Source organism: Doryrhamphus excisus, chromosome 7, assembly GCF_030265055.1.
Source record: "Doryrhamphus excisus isolate RoL2022-K1 chromosome 7, RoL_Dexc_1.0, whole genome shotgun sequence".
Taxonomy (NCBI): domain Eukaryota; kingdom Metazoa; phylum Chordata; class Actinopteri; order Syngnathiformes; family Syngnathidae; genus Doryrhamphus; species Doryrhamphus excisus.
The window spans coordinates 722810-737362 of NC_080472.1; the positions used below are offsets into that span (position 1 = coordinate 722810).

The 14553-nt window shown below is 38.7% G+C and overlaps 1 protein-coding gene across 7 annotated transcripts in view; it reads left to right on the forward strand.

Annotated features, from left to right (window-relative positions):
* Nucleotides 1–449: 449 nt before the first annotated feature.
* tjp1a (tight junction protein 1a) overlaps nt 450–14553 on the forward strand; it is a 127511-nt gene continuing 113407 nt past the window's right edge. For all 7 annotated transcript variants that reach the window (XM_058078741.1, XM_058078744.1, XM_058078745.1 and 4 more), the window contains exon 1: nt 450–967. In XM_058078741.1, coding sequence (XP_057934724.1) covers nt 876–967 — 92 coding nt within the window. In that variant the 5' untranslated portion in view covers nt 450–875. The remainder of the gene's footprint in view (nt 968–14553) is intronic.

Below are 14553 nucleotides of genomic sequence, written 5' to 3' on the forward strand. Positions count from 1 at the left end.
CTATATGTGTCCTGTGATTGACTGGCCACCAGTCTGGGGTCTACCCGGCGCTAACGTACTAGGTGCTAGCATGCTAACTGTTAGCATTATAGCTAATTTACCCGTGTCTAAATGTAAATACATACATGTTATGATGTAGCGACACTATAGAACTGCCTCAACACTTTTTGTCTTAAAAAAAAAAATAGCCATCTTACTTAATTAACATAAACCACAAGACATTTTTTTTATGTTTAAGAAAATATTAATTTTATTTTTAATTTTAGTCCACTGGTCCCTTTTCTTTCTGAACCTGGATAACATCGTTAAACGTCTCCATTGTTGAGATTTCTCTGTCAGTGGTACTGTAGTAGGTTTTCACCCCCCCTCTCCTAAGCCATTACATCCCTCCCTCCCGCTCCTCCTCCTCTTCCTCTTTGAGCGCACTCCTCTTCCTACCTCACAGACGCGTGGATGCTGCCGCCGCCGTTGCATCCTCTCTGACTCTTCTCTCCTCACTCTTTGGAGAGGAGGGCGGGGGGAATCAAACAAACCAAAACAAAACAACAGAGGTCGGAGAAAGACAAAACAAGTGGCCGCTCCAGAGTGAACCACAACAATGAGCCCAAAATTGAACGGATTAGCCAATCTATTCTGAGCTCTAATGGGATTAGAGAGGCAACGCGCAGACATGCAGGGTGGCGGCGGCGGCGTGCTACCGTTCCTTCGACTCCCCGGGGACCTCTCCCCCTGGAAATGGCGCTGCTGTTGATGCCAGCGGACGCGCGGCGGCGGATGTCAGGGGGACCCCTTTCGGAGCCATTTGCACGCACGCTCGCCGATTCCTCGAAGTAGCGGTCCAAGGAGCCCCCCCCCCCCACCCACCCCCACTGAAGATGAAGTACCAGAAATACATCACGGTGATGCAGATGGCTATGGGAGTGACAGCCTCCAACAAAGACTGCCTACCCACCAAGAGACAGCTGTGGTAAGTGGGAGTGGGAGTGGGGGGGCGGCTGGTGGAAGGTGCGTGTGGTGAAAATAGCTTTCAAATTGAGCCTCTTTAAGCGTCGGGGTTGGTGCTCACGGGAAAAAAAAAGCTTCCAAGTTGTTGTTGTTGTTGAAGTCCGCTCCCTACTTGCTTTACCGCCGGAAGTGTGTGTGTGTGTGTGTGTGTGTGTGTGTGTGCGTCTTGCTGTGCAGCCGTGCATGGCTCTCTTTGCATGTTTGTTAGCATCATGCATGAGTTTAAGCACATGCATCAAGTGACCGATGCAGAGGCAAGGCATCCTTTTTGCTGGTTTCTTTAATATTTGGTTGTGATTTTAACCCCCCCCCCCCCCCCCACCCCCCCACCCACCTACCCCACCGATGTATTTACTTATTCAAGATACTTCCTGTGTATGTGGGAGTCTTGCCGTCATGATGCGTGTGTAGGATTTTCCACTCCATTTGACCAGTTGTCTGATTTAATGACACATAAACAACAATCAACTATACGGGCGTCTCCCTCGTTTTATAGCGCTTCACTGCCCCCCCCACTGTCACCCTGGGCTGGTGGCCAGCCAATCACAGGGCACATATAGACAAACAACCATTCACACTCACAATCATACCTTTTATATGTAAAAGTATAATAATATAATAGTCTGACTCACGGTGTCATCTTGCAAAAGAAAACTAAATTCATCACACAGCAACTTAACACCCAATAGATATTCATTTTCTACCGCTTTTTCCTCACAAGGGTCGCGGGGGGGGGGGGTGCTGGAGCCTATCCCAGCTGTCTTTTGGGCGAGAGGCAAGGTACACCCTGGACTGGTGGCCAGCCAATCACAGGGCACATATAGACAAACAACCATTCACACTCACATTCATACCTATGGACAATTTGGAGTCGCTAATTAACCTAGCATGTTTTTTTTGGAATGTGGGAGGAAACCGGAGTACCCGGAGAAAACCCACGCATGCACGGTGGAGAACATGCAAACTCCACACAGAGATGGCCGAGGCTGGAATTGAACCTTGGTCTCCTAGCTGTGAGGTCTGCGCGCTAACCACTCGTCCGCCGTGCCGCCCTTTTTGTCTATATGTGCCCTGTGATTGGCTGGCGATCAGTCATGGGTGTACCGAGACAAAATTCTTGCCTAAATTTTCAAAGTTAACCAAAAAAACATGCTTACTTTGGTTAACATCCGCCCCAGTTAACACGTTTTTGGTTAATAACCAACACTATTGAGGGCTGCATGGCGTGAAAGTGGTTTGTGTGCAGGCCACACAGCTAGGAGCCCCGAGTTCGATTCTACCCTCGGCCATCTTTGTGTGGAGTTTGCATGTTCTCCCCCCCGTGCATGCGACACAAAATTCTTGCCTAAATTTTCAAAGTTAACCAAAAAAAAACATGCTAACCTTGGTTAACAACCAACACTGAGGGCTGCGTGCTAACCTTGGTTAACATCCGCCCCTGTTAACACATTTTTTTGGTTAAAAACCAACACTACTGAGGGCTGCACGTCGGAGAGTGGTTCGCGCACAGGCACACAGCTAGGAGACCCGGGTTTGATTCCAAACAAGTCATTTTAATGGAATTCCTGGATCTGGACGGGTTGGAGATCACCCGCAAAATTCAATCAGTTCTTCAATATCCGGTTTCTAACAATTCCTGACAATTTCATCCAAATCCATTCATGCCTTTTCAGGTTAATTTAATTAACAAACAAACAGTCAAAAACATCATTTTATCACAATAAATGGAACTGCTTTCCAAATAGGCTTTTTAACATTATTAGAGCCCGGTAGACATGAAATAACACCCCCATAGTCACCTTTACACTCCTATTTTTCATTGTTTATAACGATTATTGCGCAACTCCTGTGCTGCACAGACTCAAGACGGCTGTCAGCTAACAAACTAGTGAGCTAACCAGTTAGCCTCAATTTATTTATTCTGAACTTAAGAAGCCAAAATTTGACCACTTCCTCATGTGATGGGAGGAGTTTCATTCATTCATTCATTCATTCATTCATTCATTCATTCTCTTTGTATCGCTTATCCTCATGAGGGTCGCGGGGGGGGGGGGGTTGCTGGAGCCTATCCCAGCTGTCTTCGGGCGAGGCAGCCAATCACAGGGCACATATAGGCAAACAACCATTCACACTCACATTCATACCTATGGACAATTTGGAGTCGCTAAGTAACCTAGCATGTTTTTTTTTTGGAATGTGGGAGGAAACCGGAGTACCCGGAGAAATTAATCTGACTCTTGTTTTGATTAATCGAATCATGGGTTCGCCACGTTAAGACAAAATAGGTCTGCTTTCATGGATGACGAAGGAAATAAAAAAAAAAAAAATTACATTTCAGAGACTTTTTGGAATCCAAAATTGATGAATCCAACACCAAAAATAGTTGTTGATGAATCGGCGATTGGATTAATTTTTGCTTGGATTAATTATTGCAGCTCTAGCAGGCATCAAGACACATTTAGTGAAACAACAGACTTCAATAACAATGCAAACAGAGGAGAGCATGTCTGTTGCAAATCGCTCTCCTGTCCCCCCCCCACCCTTTTTTTCCCTTTCATCTCCATACAGCTGATTCTGTGGAAACAGAAATAGAATGCCCCCCCCCCCCCCCACACCCCCACCCCGTCCTCCAATTTGGCATATGCGCTGTAACGTGGCCATCCTCTCATTTTGTGACTGTGATCATGTTTAAAAATGTCACAGGCGACAAACAAAACATCTCACCTGGAAGTGATTGACGGCTTGTCGGATGCACGGATGCTGTATGCGGGATGTGGGATGTAATCGGGAAAAATACAAAGCTATCTTTATTTGGAGCCTTGTTGGTTTGACGTGGTGACAGACGTGTAATTTATATATCATTCCTCCAGAAACCTTCCATTCGGATATATTTTTTAATTATATTTTTTAATTTTAATAATTAATAAATTTCAATAATTAATTAATTTTAATTTGTTTTAATTAAAAATAATGTTTTTTGAATTTTTTTTGTTTTTTTCCCACAGGAAAAAAACACCACAGGTTGGTCATAATTCATAAAAACGTATTAATACAGGCCTGCACGCTAACCACTTGACCACTGTGCAGCCTCCTAAATGTATTTTCCCCACAATTATTTTTGCATAATTTTATTAAAACATTTTTGGGTGTCTGGGACGGATTAATTGAATTTACTTTATTGTCTATGGGAAAACTTGCCTTGGTTTGAGTCCGCTTTGGTTTCAGTCAGCCCCAACCACAAGTAGACAATTTGCCATTTGTACGCAGTCCAAACCACAGCAATACATCTCACCTTCATGGTACCTTATGTGCTAGCATGCTAACTGTTAGCATTGTAGCTAATTTACCCATGTCTAAATGCAAATAAATACACGTCATGATGTAGGGGCACTACACAACTGCCTTGGCATTTTTAGTACTTAGTGGTAACTTACAAGGTGCTAGCATGCTAACGGTTAACATTTTTTTTTCATTAAAATACAGTATACATACTGTGTGTCGTGATGTTGGGACACTATGGGACTGCTTTGCTGTTTTTGGTACTTAGTGCTAACTTACTAGGTGCTAGCATGCTAACTGTTAGCATTATAGCTAATTTACCATTTAATTTAACGTGCAAACTCCAATTATTTTTGCATAATTTTATTAAAACATTTTTGGGTGTCTGGGATGGACGGATTAATTGAATTTACATTATTGTCTATGGCAGGGGTCAGCAACCTACGGCTCCAGAGCCGCATGTGGCTCTTCAGCCTCTTTGTTGTGGCTCCCTTTGCAATGCTCAAATATTTGTTTTAACACCCGAATGAGGAAAATATGCATCTTTGTAATGACTTTTGAAATAAATCTGACTTTCTGTGAGGCCATATACTAGCAAGAGTACTTGATCAACTCTGAACTACTTTGATACCCCAAAATTCCCTCCAAATCTGGCAGTCAATCAAAATCTTGGGAGACTCGCAATTTGCTCTGGATGTGAGCATGTTGCTACACATTTCTTGCACATGGAGAACATGCAAACTCCACACAGAGATGGCCGAGGGTGGGATTGAACTCGGGTCTCCTCACTGTGAGGTCTGCGTGCTACCCACTCGACCGCTATGCAGCCCCTATATTCTGCTGTTAAATTATGTTTCGAGGCTCCATTCTATTTTTCTTCAGTGAGCGAGGGAGTAAAATGGCTCTTTTGATAGTAAAGGTTGCCGACCCCTGGTCTATGGGAAAACTTGCCTTGGTTTGAGTCCGCTTTGGTTTCAGTCAGCCCCAAGTAGACAATTTGCCATTTGTATACCGTCTGTGCCATTAGGTGTGACTATGGGACTGCCTTGCCGTTTTTGGTACTTAGTGCTAACTTACTAGGTGCTAGCATGCTAACTGTTAGCATTATAGCTAATTTACCGTTTAATGTGCAAACTCCACACAGAGATGGCCGAGGGTGTAATCGAACTCGGGTCTCCTAGCTGTGAGACCTGCGCGCTAACCACTTGTCCAACGTGCAGCCTCCTAAATGTATTTTCCCCACAATTATTTTTGCATGATTTTATTAAAACATTTTTGGGTGTCTGGGACGGACGGATTAATTGAATTTACATTATTGTCTATGGGAAAACTTGCCTTGGTTTGAGTCCGCTTTGGTTTCAGTCAGCCCCAACAACAAGTAGACAATTTGCACAATTTGTACACCGTCTGTGCCGTTAGGTGTGACTGGGACTGCCTTGCCGTTTTTGGTACTTAGTGCTAACTTACTAGGTGCTAGCATGCTAACTGTTAGCATTATTGCTAATTTACCATTTAATTTAACGTGCAAACTCCACACAGAGATGGCCGAAGGTGTAATCGAACTCGGGTCTCCTAGTTGTGAGGCCTGCGCGCTAACCACTTGACCAACGTGCAGCCTCCTAAATGTATTTTCCCCACAATTATTTTTGCATAATTTTATTAAAACATTTTTTGGGTGTCTGGGACGGACGGATTAATTGAATTTACATTATTGTCTATGGGAAAACTTGCCTTGGTTTGAGTCCGCTTTGGTTTCAGTCAGCCCCAACAACAAGTAGACAATTTGTACACCGTCTGTGCCGTTAGGTGTGACTCCATGTTGAACAAACCACAGCAATACATCTCACCCAGCGTCACGCTCGCTCTGCACGCCATCGCCTGGAGTAACACACCCGACTTAGTCACACAAGCGGGGGGGGGGCAAGGATTCGATTTCACTCCTTAGCTCATGCGACTGCTGTCGAATGGGATGCAAAGGAACGTGGCGGTGACTCGGTTTTGACGCTCCTTCCCTTTTAAGAGCGGCGCGATGTTATGTCTGTGGCCATCACATCAGGGTGGGGGAAGGGGCCACGGCCATTAAAAGTGGATTACTGTATTGCCTCCGACAGCCACTTTAACCAAGAGAAGCTGATCTATGGTGCGCCTTTGCCCGCCTGCGCTCGCTGGCATGCCATCTTTATTCACCGTGAACATAGAGATGTTTCTACCCTTCATTTAAGCATGGAAACCATGACGCTTTTTCACACCGATTCCACAGTATTCCTGTCTCCTTTTTTGGGGGCACTCAGAATCCATGGAATGATATTGACTGTATGAAAGATGTGGTTCCATTTATGCATAATCACCCATAAACACATTATAATGGGACTGTGTGTGAATGTAGCTTGTCATTATAACTATATGACTATAATGTATAACTATGTACAGTCGTTATTGTTACACCGATAGAACCAAGTCTAGTGGTGCCCAAAGTGCGGTCTGGGGGCTATTTGCGGCCCGCGGCAGATTCTAAAAATAGAATTTAACAAGCTATGTAAAAAGTACGATGTCGTATTCAGGCCAAATTGGGGAAGAAATCTGATTTCGAGAATAAAGTCATTAATTTACAAGAAAAAGTCAGGAATTTACAAGACAAAAAGTCATGAATTTACAAGGAAAAAAGTCATAAATTTACAAGGAAAAAAGTCATGAATTTACAAGGAAAAAAGTCATGAATTTACAAGGAAAAAAGTCATGAATTTACAAGGAAAAAGTCATGAATTTACAAGATGAAAAAGTCATGAATTTATAAGATAAAAAGTCATGAATTTACAAGATGAAAAAGTCATGAATTTATAAGATAAAAAGTCATGAATTTACAAGGGAAAAAAATCATCAATTTACAAAAAAATGTAATGAATTTACAAGACAAAAAGTCATGAATTTACAAGACAAAAAGTCATGAATTTACAAGGCAAAAAGTCATGAATTTACAAGGCAAAAAGTCATGAATTTACAAGGCAAAAAGTCATGAATTTACAAGGCAAAAAGTCAGAAATTTACAAGGACGAAAAGTCAGGAATTTACAAGGACGAAAAGTCAGGAATTTACAAGGGAAAAAGTCATGAATTTACACGGAAAAAGTCATGAATTTACAAGGACGAAAAGTCATGAATTTACACGGAAAAAGTCATGAATTTATAAGATAAAAAGTCATGAATTTACAAGGGAAAAAGTCATGAATTTACACGGAAAAAGTCATGAATTTACAAGGGAAAAAAAGTCATGAATTTACAAAAGGAAAAAAGTCATGAATTTACAAGGGAAAAAGTCATGAATTTACAAGACAAAGTCATGAATTTACAAGAAAAAAAATCATGAATTTACACATAAAAAGTCATGAATTTACAGGAAAAGTCATGAATATACAAGACAAAAAGTCATGAATATACAAGACAAAAAGTCATGAATTTACAAGACAAATAGTCATGAATTTACAAGGACAAAATTCCTGAATTTACAAGACAAAAAGTTGTGAATTTACAAGGAACAAATTCATGAATTTACAAGACAAAAGTCATGAATTTACAAGGGAAAAAAAAGTCCTGAATTTACAAGACAAAAAGTCATGAAGTTCCAAAACTTGACACTTTACAAAATTTGCAACTTTCCCGTTGCCATAAACGCTGCACAGCAACCAGGAAGTGAAAATCCATTCACAATATTCCATGTGCCTTTTAAAAAAAATCTGTCAAAATCATCAAAAATGCCCGAAAGAATGGAAGCTGTAGATTCGAACTGTGTGGCCTTTACATTAGTACTATATGTACTAATGTAATGCATTATAACATAATCAATAACCTGCCATAGACGTGTATCAGCATTATTCCTTATTTCCTTCTTCACGGCATGAATCAGCAAAACACGAAGCGGTGATCTAACGGGACAGATGGAGGCTGACGACATTTTTGCACTTTGTTTTTTTTTTTTTTTTGCACCATCATGACAGGCGGGCCCCAGACTCCGACTCCTGCTGAGGTAACTAATAAGCATCATTGTCACTTTGTGTGGCATTACGCTTCATGGCTTCTGTGTGTGTGGGGGGGCTCGGGGGGGTCAGTTTATGTGTGTGTTCTGTCTCTCTTAAAGCAAATGAGAGGGCAGCTTTGTGTGCACGTGCGTTTGCGGGGAAGACGGGACGCCGGCGTTATGCATCATTAAGCAGGTGGACCGGGAACACCAGGCAGAGCTGTCACTCTAAGTGGGGTGGGTGGGGGGGGGGCGAGACGAGCCATCTGGCCCATGATTGGAGAGGATACGCCCGCGTTAGGAAGCGCTGCAGACAGCTAACAGAGACGCCAACCAGCTAATTACTATTTTCTATAGTCTTCAACTAATTACAGTCAATTGTCTACTTGTGGTTGGGGCTGACTGAAACCAAAGCGGACTCAAACCAAGGCAAGTTTTCCCATAGACAATAATGCAAATTCATTTTTTTTATTTTTTTTAATAACAACTTGACTGCTGTTACGCAGTTTTAATCGTAACTGTAAGTCAAGTTGTTATTTTTTTTTAAATTAATTGAATTTGCATTATTGTCTATGGGAAAACTTGCCTTGGTTTGAGTCCGCTTTGGTTTCAGTCAGCCCCAACCACAAGTAGACAATTTGCCATTTGTACACCGTCTGTGCCGTTAGGTGTGACTATGGGACTGCCTTGCCATGTTTGGTACTTAGTGCTAACTTACTAGGTGCTAGCATGTTAACTGTTAGCATTGTAGCTAATTTACCCATGTCTGAATGCAAATAAATACACGTCATGATGTAGGGGCACTACAGAACTGCCTTGGCATTTTTAGTACTTAGTGGTAACTTACAAGGTGCTAGCATGCTAACGGTTAACATTTTTTTTCTTCATTAAAATACAGTACATATACTGTGTGTCGTGATGTTGGGACACTATGGGACTGCCTTGCCGTTTTTTTTTCGTACTTAGTGCTAACTTACTAGGTGCTAGCATGCTAACTGTTAGCATTATGGCTCATTTACCCATGTGTAAATGCAAATAAATACATGTCATAATGTAGGGACACTACAGAACTGCCTTGGCATTTTTAGTACTTAGTGGTAACTTACAAGGTGCTAGCATGCTAACGGTTAACATTTTTTTTCTTCATTAAAATACAGTACATATACTGTGTGTCGTGATGTTGGGACACTATGGGACTGCCTTGCCGTTTTTTTTTCGTACTTAGTGCTAACTTACTAGGTGCTAGCATGCTAACTGTTAGCATTATGGCTCATTTACCCATGTGTAAATGCAAATAAATACATGTCATAATGTAGGGACACTACAGAACTGCCTTGGCATTTTTAATACTTAGTGGTAACTTACAAGGTGCTAGCATGCTAACGGTTAACATTTTTTTTTCTTCATTAAAATACAGTACATATACTATGTGTCGTGATGTTGGGACACTATGGGACTGCCTTGCCGTTTTTGGTACTTAGTGCTAACTTAGTAGGTGCTAGCATGCTAACTGTTAGCATTATGGCTCATTTACCCATGTGTAAATGCAAATAAATACATGTCATAATGTAGGGACACTACAGAACTGCCTTGGCATTTTTAGTACTTAGTGATAACTTACAAGGTGCTAGCATGCTAACGGTTAACATTTTTTTTTCTTCATTAAAATACAGTATATATACTGTGTGTCGTTATGTTGGGACACTATGGGACCGCCTTGCCGTTTTTTTTTTTCGTGCTTAGTGCTAACTTACTAGGTGCTAGCATGCTAACTGTTAGCATTATAGCTAATTTACCGTGTAATTTAACGTGCAAACTCCACACAGAGATGGCCGACTGAGGGTGGAATTGAACCCTGGTTTCCTAGCTGTGAGGTCTGCACGCTAACCATGCTAACTTCAAAAGAAAAGAAAAAAAAACAAGAAGACATGTCTTTTAAGGGAAGACTCGACCATGATGGAGGCGGCATGGAGGCGGTGCAGCCTAAAGTGTCAGCCTCACGTCGGGGTTGGGTTTGCCTTCCGTGTTTGTTCCATCTTCTTACTTTGGCAGAACGCTTGTAATCTCCTCTCAAATGCTTTATGCCACCAAAGGGAACAGATTAACGAGGTTTTAATGACTCGTGGCTCGCCCTTTCCGGAGCATCCCACCCAAATATGTTGTTGTGTATGTGATATTTTCGAGGTGTCGGTGTTTTAAGTGGTCGTTAAGTTGGACGTTAAGGCTAACTTTAGACTTGCAACTCTTGTCTTTGAGCTAAAAATACCTCCAGGTCTTCGAAACAATTGACAGATTTTACAGCAAGTCGCGCTTTTGCATGATTGTTTTAATCACCCAAAGGATTTATTCAATATATTTATATTTAAAAAAATAATGCAAAAAATATTTAAATGTAATTTTCTGATTATTTATAATTATATACTTGTTTAATATTATTTCAATGTAATATTTAATTGTATCTTTATTTTATTCATTAAATACAGATATTTTAAATATTTACTTTGACTTAGGTGCGCCACACTTCTCCACATTTTTGATGTAAATTAATTATATTAAAATATTTTGTCATATTATAATAATCTGAAATATTTATTTTGAGATACTAATATTTGAATTAATTATATATTTTAATGTTATTTTTGATTGTTTGTGGTATGTGTTTATTACTTTAAAATTTTTAATTAAATCATAATTTTATTACATTACATACAAGTAATTTATTTTTTAAATTAACCGCATTATGGATGAAGGATTTATTCAATATAAGTCAAAAGGTCACAATTATGACATAAAAAGTCAAAATTATTAGATTAAAAATATAATTCTGAGATAAAAATTTATAAGAAACACATTTTTATTTTGACATAACTCATAATTATGAGATAAAAAAATAAAAAATTATGAAATAAAAAGTCGTAATTATGACGTACAACATCAAAATCTTATGTCCCTCTGATGTACTCCTTCCTGATCCTATCCATCCTGGTCACTCCCACTGAGAACCTCAGCATCCTGCATATCTGCTACCTCCAATTCCAAATATTTCAACTCTCTGCTACTAAAATGATCTATGTTTGTTTTCCAAAAATAATGTTGATTCCAACTTATTATATGAACTTATTATTTCTTCAATATTTTCAAATGGTGAAAAGTCCAAAGTCCCCAAAGTTTGATACCCTCACCAAGTCCAAAGCAAAAGTTGCAGCATGAAAAGAAGCCAGATGTGACAAAAGGAGTCAGGTGAATAAAACATGAGGGAACAAGCGGCTAGAAGGCAAAATAAGGAGACAAGGAGGCGCGAGGAGGAGACGCATAATGCAAAGAGACAAAGGACAGAGGGACACTGTCCGTGGGTGGGGGGGCTCCGAGTGCTCCGAGTGCTCCGTAATGTCTGACTCTTCGGCCCCCGGTGATGGCGGACGTTGGACATGCATCATCCTGCTAAGGGGCCCCCCCTCCCACAGCAGGGGACAAGGGGGGCGATGAGAGAAGCATGACACATCCTGCTTGATAGGGACAGCCTTGCTGACCCCCCCCCCCCCCCCCCCCCCCCCCCAAAAAAAAAAACTCCATCTTCCTTCGGCCTACTTATTTCTGTCTTGATCGTTATCCAAATTTTATACATAGAAACACTGTGTGGTACAGCGGTGTCCAATATGCGGCCCGGGGACCACTTGCGGCCTATAATTCATTTTCGATTAACCCGTGGCACATTCTAAAAATATGATTTAGAAGCAGCAAAAAAATATGTAGTAATTTTACCAAAATACATTCACAATATGAACATAAAAAAATTAATTTAGTTAGAAAAAAATAATAATTCTATGAAAAATAATGTCATAAAATAGTAAAAACAATTTTAGCATCAAGTTGAAATATTAAAAAAATATTTTATTTTCAAAAGTCATAATATGAGAAAATTTTAACAAAATAAAGCTTCAAGTTTTGGAAAATTCGATTATGGATAAAATGATATTGTTACAAAAATAAAGTCAAAATATCGAGAATAAAGAAGAAGAAGAAAATTTAATTATCGTATTGTATTGTACATAGAAACACTGTGCGGTACAGCGGTGACCAATATGCGGCCCGGGGACCACTTGCGGCCTATAATTAATTTTTGATTGGCCCGTGGCACTTTCTAAAAATATGATTTAAAAACAACAAAAAATATGTAGTAATTTTACAAAAATAAATTCACAATATGAACATAAAAAATGTAATATGAAAAAAAATAATTGTGAAAAATAATGTCATAATATAGTAAAAACAATTTTAGCATCAAGTTGAAATATTAAAAAAATATTTTGTTTTCAAAAGTCATAATATGAGAAAAATTTAACAAAATAAAGCTGCAAGTTTTGGAAAATTCGATTATGGATAAAGTTACAAAAATAAAGTCAAAATATTGAGAATAAAGAAGAAGAAAATTTAATTATCGTATTGTATTGTACATAGAAACGGTAGTAGTGCGGTACATAGTGCAGTACAGCGGTGACCAATATGCGGCCCGGGGACCACTTGCGGCCTATAATTAATTTTTGATTGGCCCGTGGCACTTTCTAAAAATATGATTTAAAAACAACAAAAAAATATGTAGTAATTTTACAAAAAATAAATTCACAATATGAACATAAAAAATGTAATATGAAAAAAATGAAAAATAAAGTCATAATATAGTAAGTAAGAACGTCATTTTAGCATCAAGTTGAAATATTAAAGAAAAAATATTGTATTCTAAAAATCATAATATGAGAAAATTGTTTTTTGCGACCTATAATTAATTTTTGATTGGCCCGTGGCATTTTCTAAAAATATGATTTAAAAACAACAAATATGTAGTAATTTTACCAAAAAATCATAATATGAACATAAAAAATTTAATTAAATTAATTTAAAAAAATAATTAAATTATTAAAGAAAAAATATTTTGTTCTCAAAATCATAATATGAGAAAATTGTTTGGAAAATTATGGTTATGGAAAAAGTGATATTGTTACAAGAATAAAGTCAAAATATTGAGAATGAAGAAGAAAATTTGTTTGAAAATATTTTTTACAAAAAGAGAAAAAAAAAACCGTTGACATTATGGAATTAAAGCCTGAATATTATCGGAATAAAATCATAATATTACAACAACAACATTTACATTTAATAACTGTGTGAATACAATTTTTTTTACAATAATAAAGTCAAAATATGAAGAGAAAAAAAATCAGATTACGCCCAAAGACAGCTGAAAAAATGTTTTTTTATAAGTCCTAAAAGTTGCTCCCCTGCCCCCCCCCCCCCCCCTCTTTTTCAGAGGACAAGAAATGGGGTGTCCAATATGCGGCCCTGGGACCACTTGCGGCCTATAATTAATTTTTGATTGGCCCGTGGCACTTTCTAAAAACATGATTTAAAAACAACAACAAAAATATGTAGTAATTTTACAAAAATACATCACAATATGAACATAAAAAAATGTATTTAGTTTGAAAAAATAATTTAATTATTAAAGAAAATTATTAAAGAAAAAATATTTTGTTCTCAAAATCATAATATGAGAAAATTGTTTGGAAAATTAGGTTATGGACAAAGTGATATTGTTACAAGAATAAAGTCAAAATATCGAGAATAAAGAAGAAATTTTATTTTTTATTTTTTACAAATAGAGGGAAAAAAAACATTGACATTATGGAATCAAAGCCTGAATATTATCGGAATAAAATCATAATATTATAACAACATTCAAAGAATTCAAAGAATTCAAAGAATTCAAAAAATTTAAAAAAATTAAAAAAAATTAAAAAATTTTTTAAAAAAATTAAAAAAAATTAAAAATCTATATTTTTTTACAATAATAAAGTCAAAATATGAAGAGAAAAAAGTCAGATTCTAACTAAGATTACGCTCGAAGACAGCTGAAAAAGTCCTAAAAGTTGCTCCCCTGCCCCCCCCCCCTCTTTTTCAGAGGACAAGAAATGAAATAATAAATGTCATGTCCGTCACACACACACACACACACACAAGTGGAGCCCCCCCGCTGTGTCCTTCTGCGTTTGATGTATTTCCTCCTGTCATCTCGCCGTGATCCACGGTGTCAGCCATGAGTCACCACAGGTCAAGAACGCGTGACTCGCAGATTCCAAAAGTCATTGCTGCTCCGACTCTGATGGACTCGGAGTCTCTGATGGGCTTCCGGTGTCATTCACTCCATTCCTCGGGAATGCTGTAGGCTGGGTTTCAATGGGTTTTGGTCTCGGAACTCCGCCA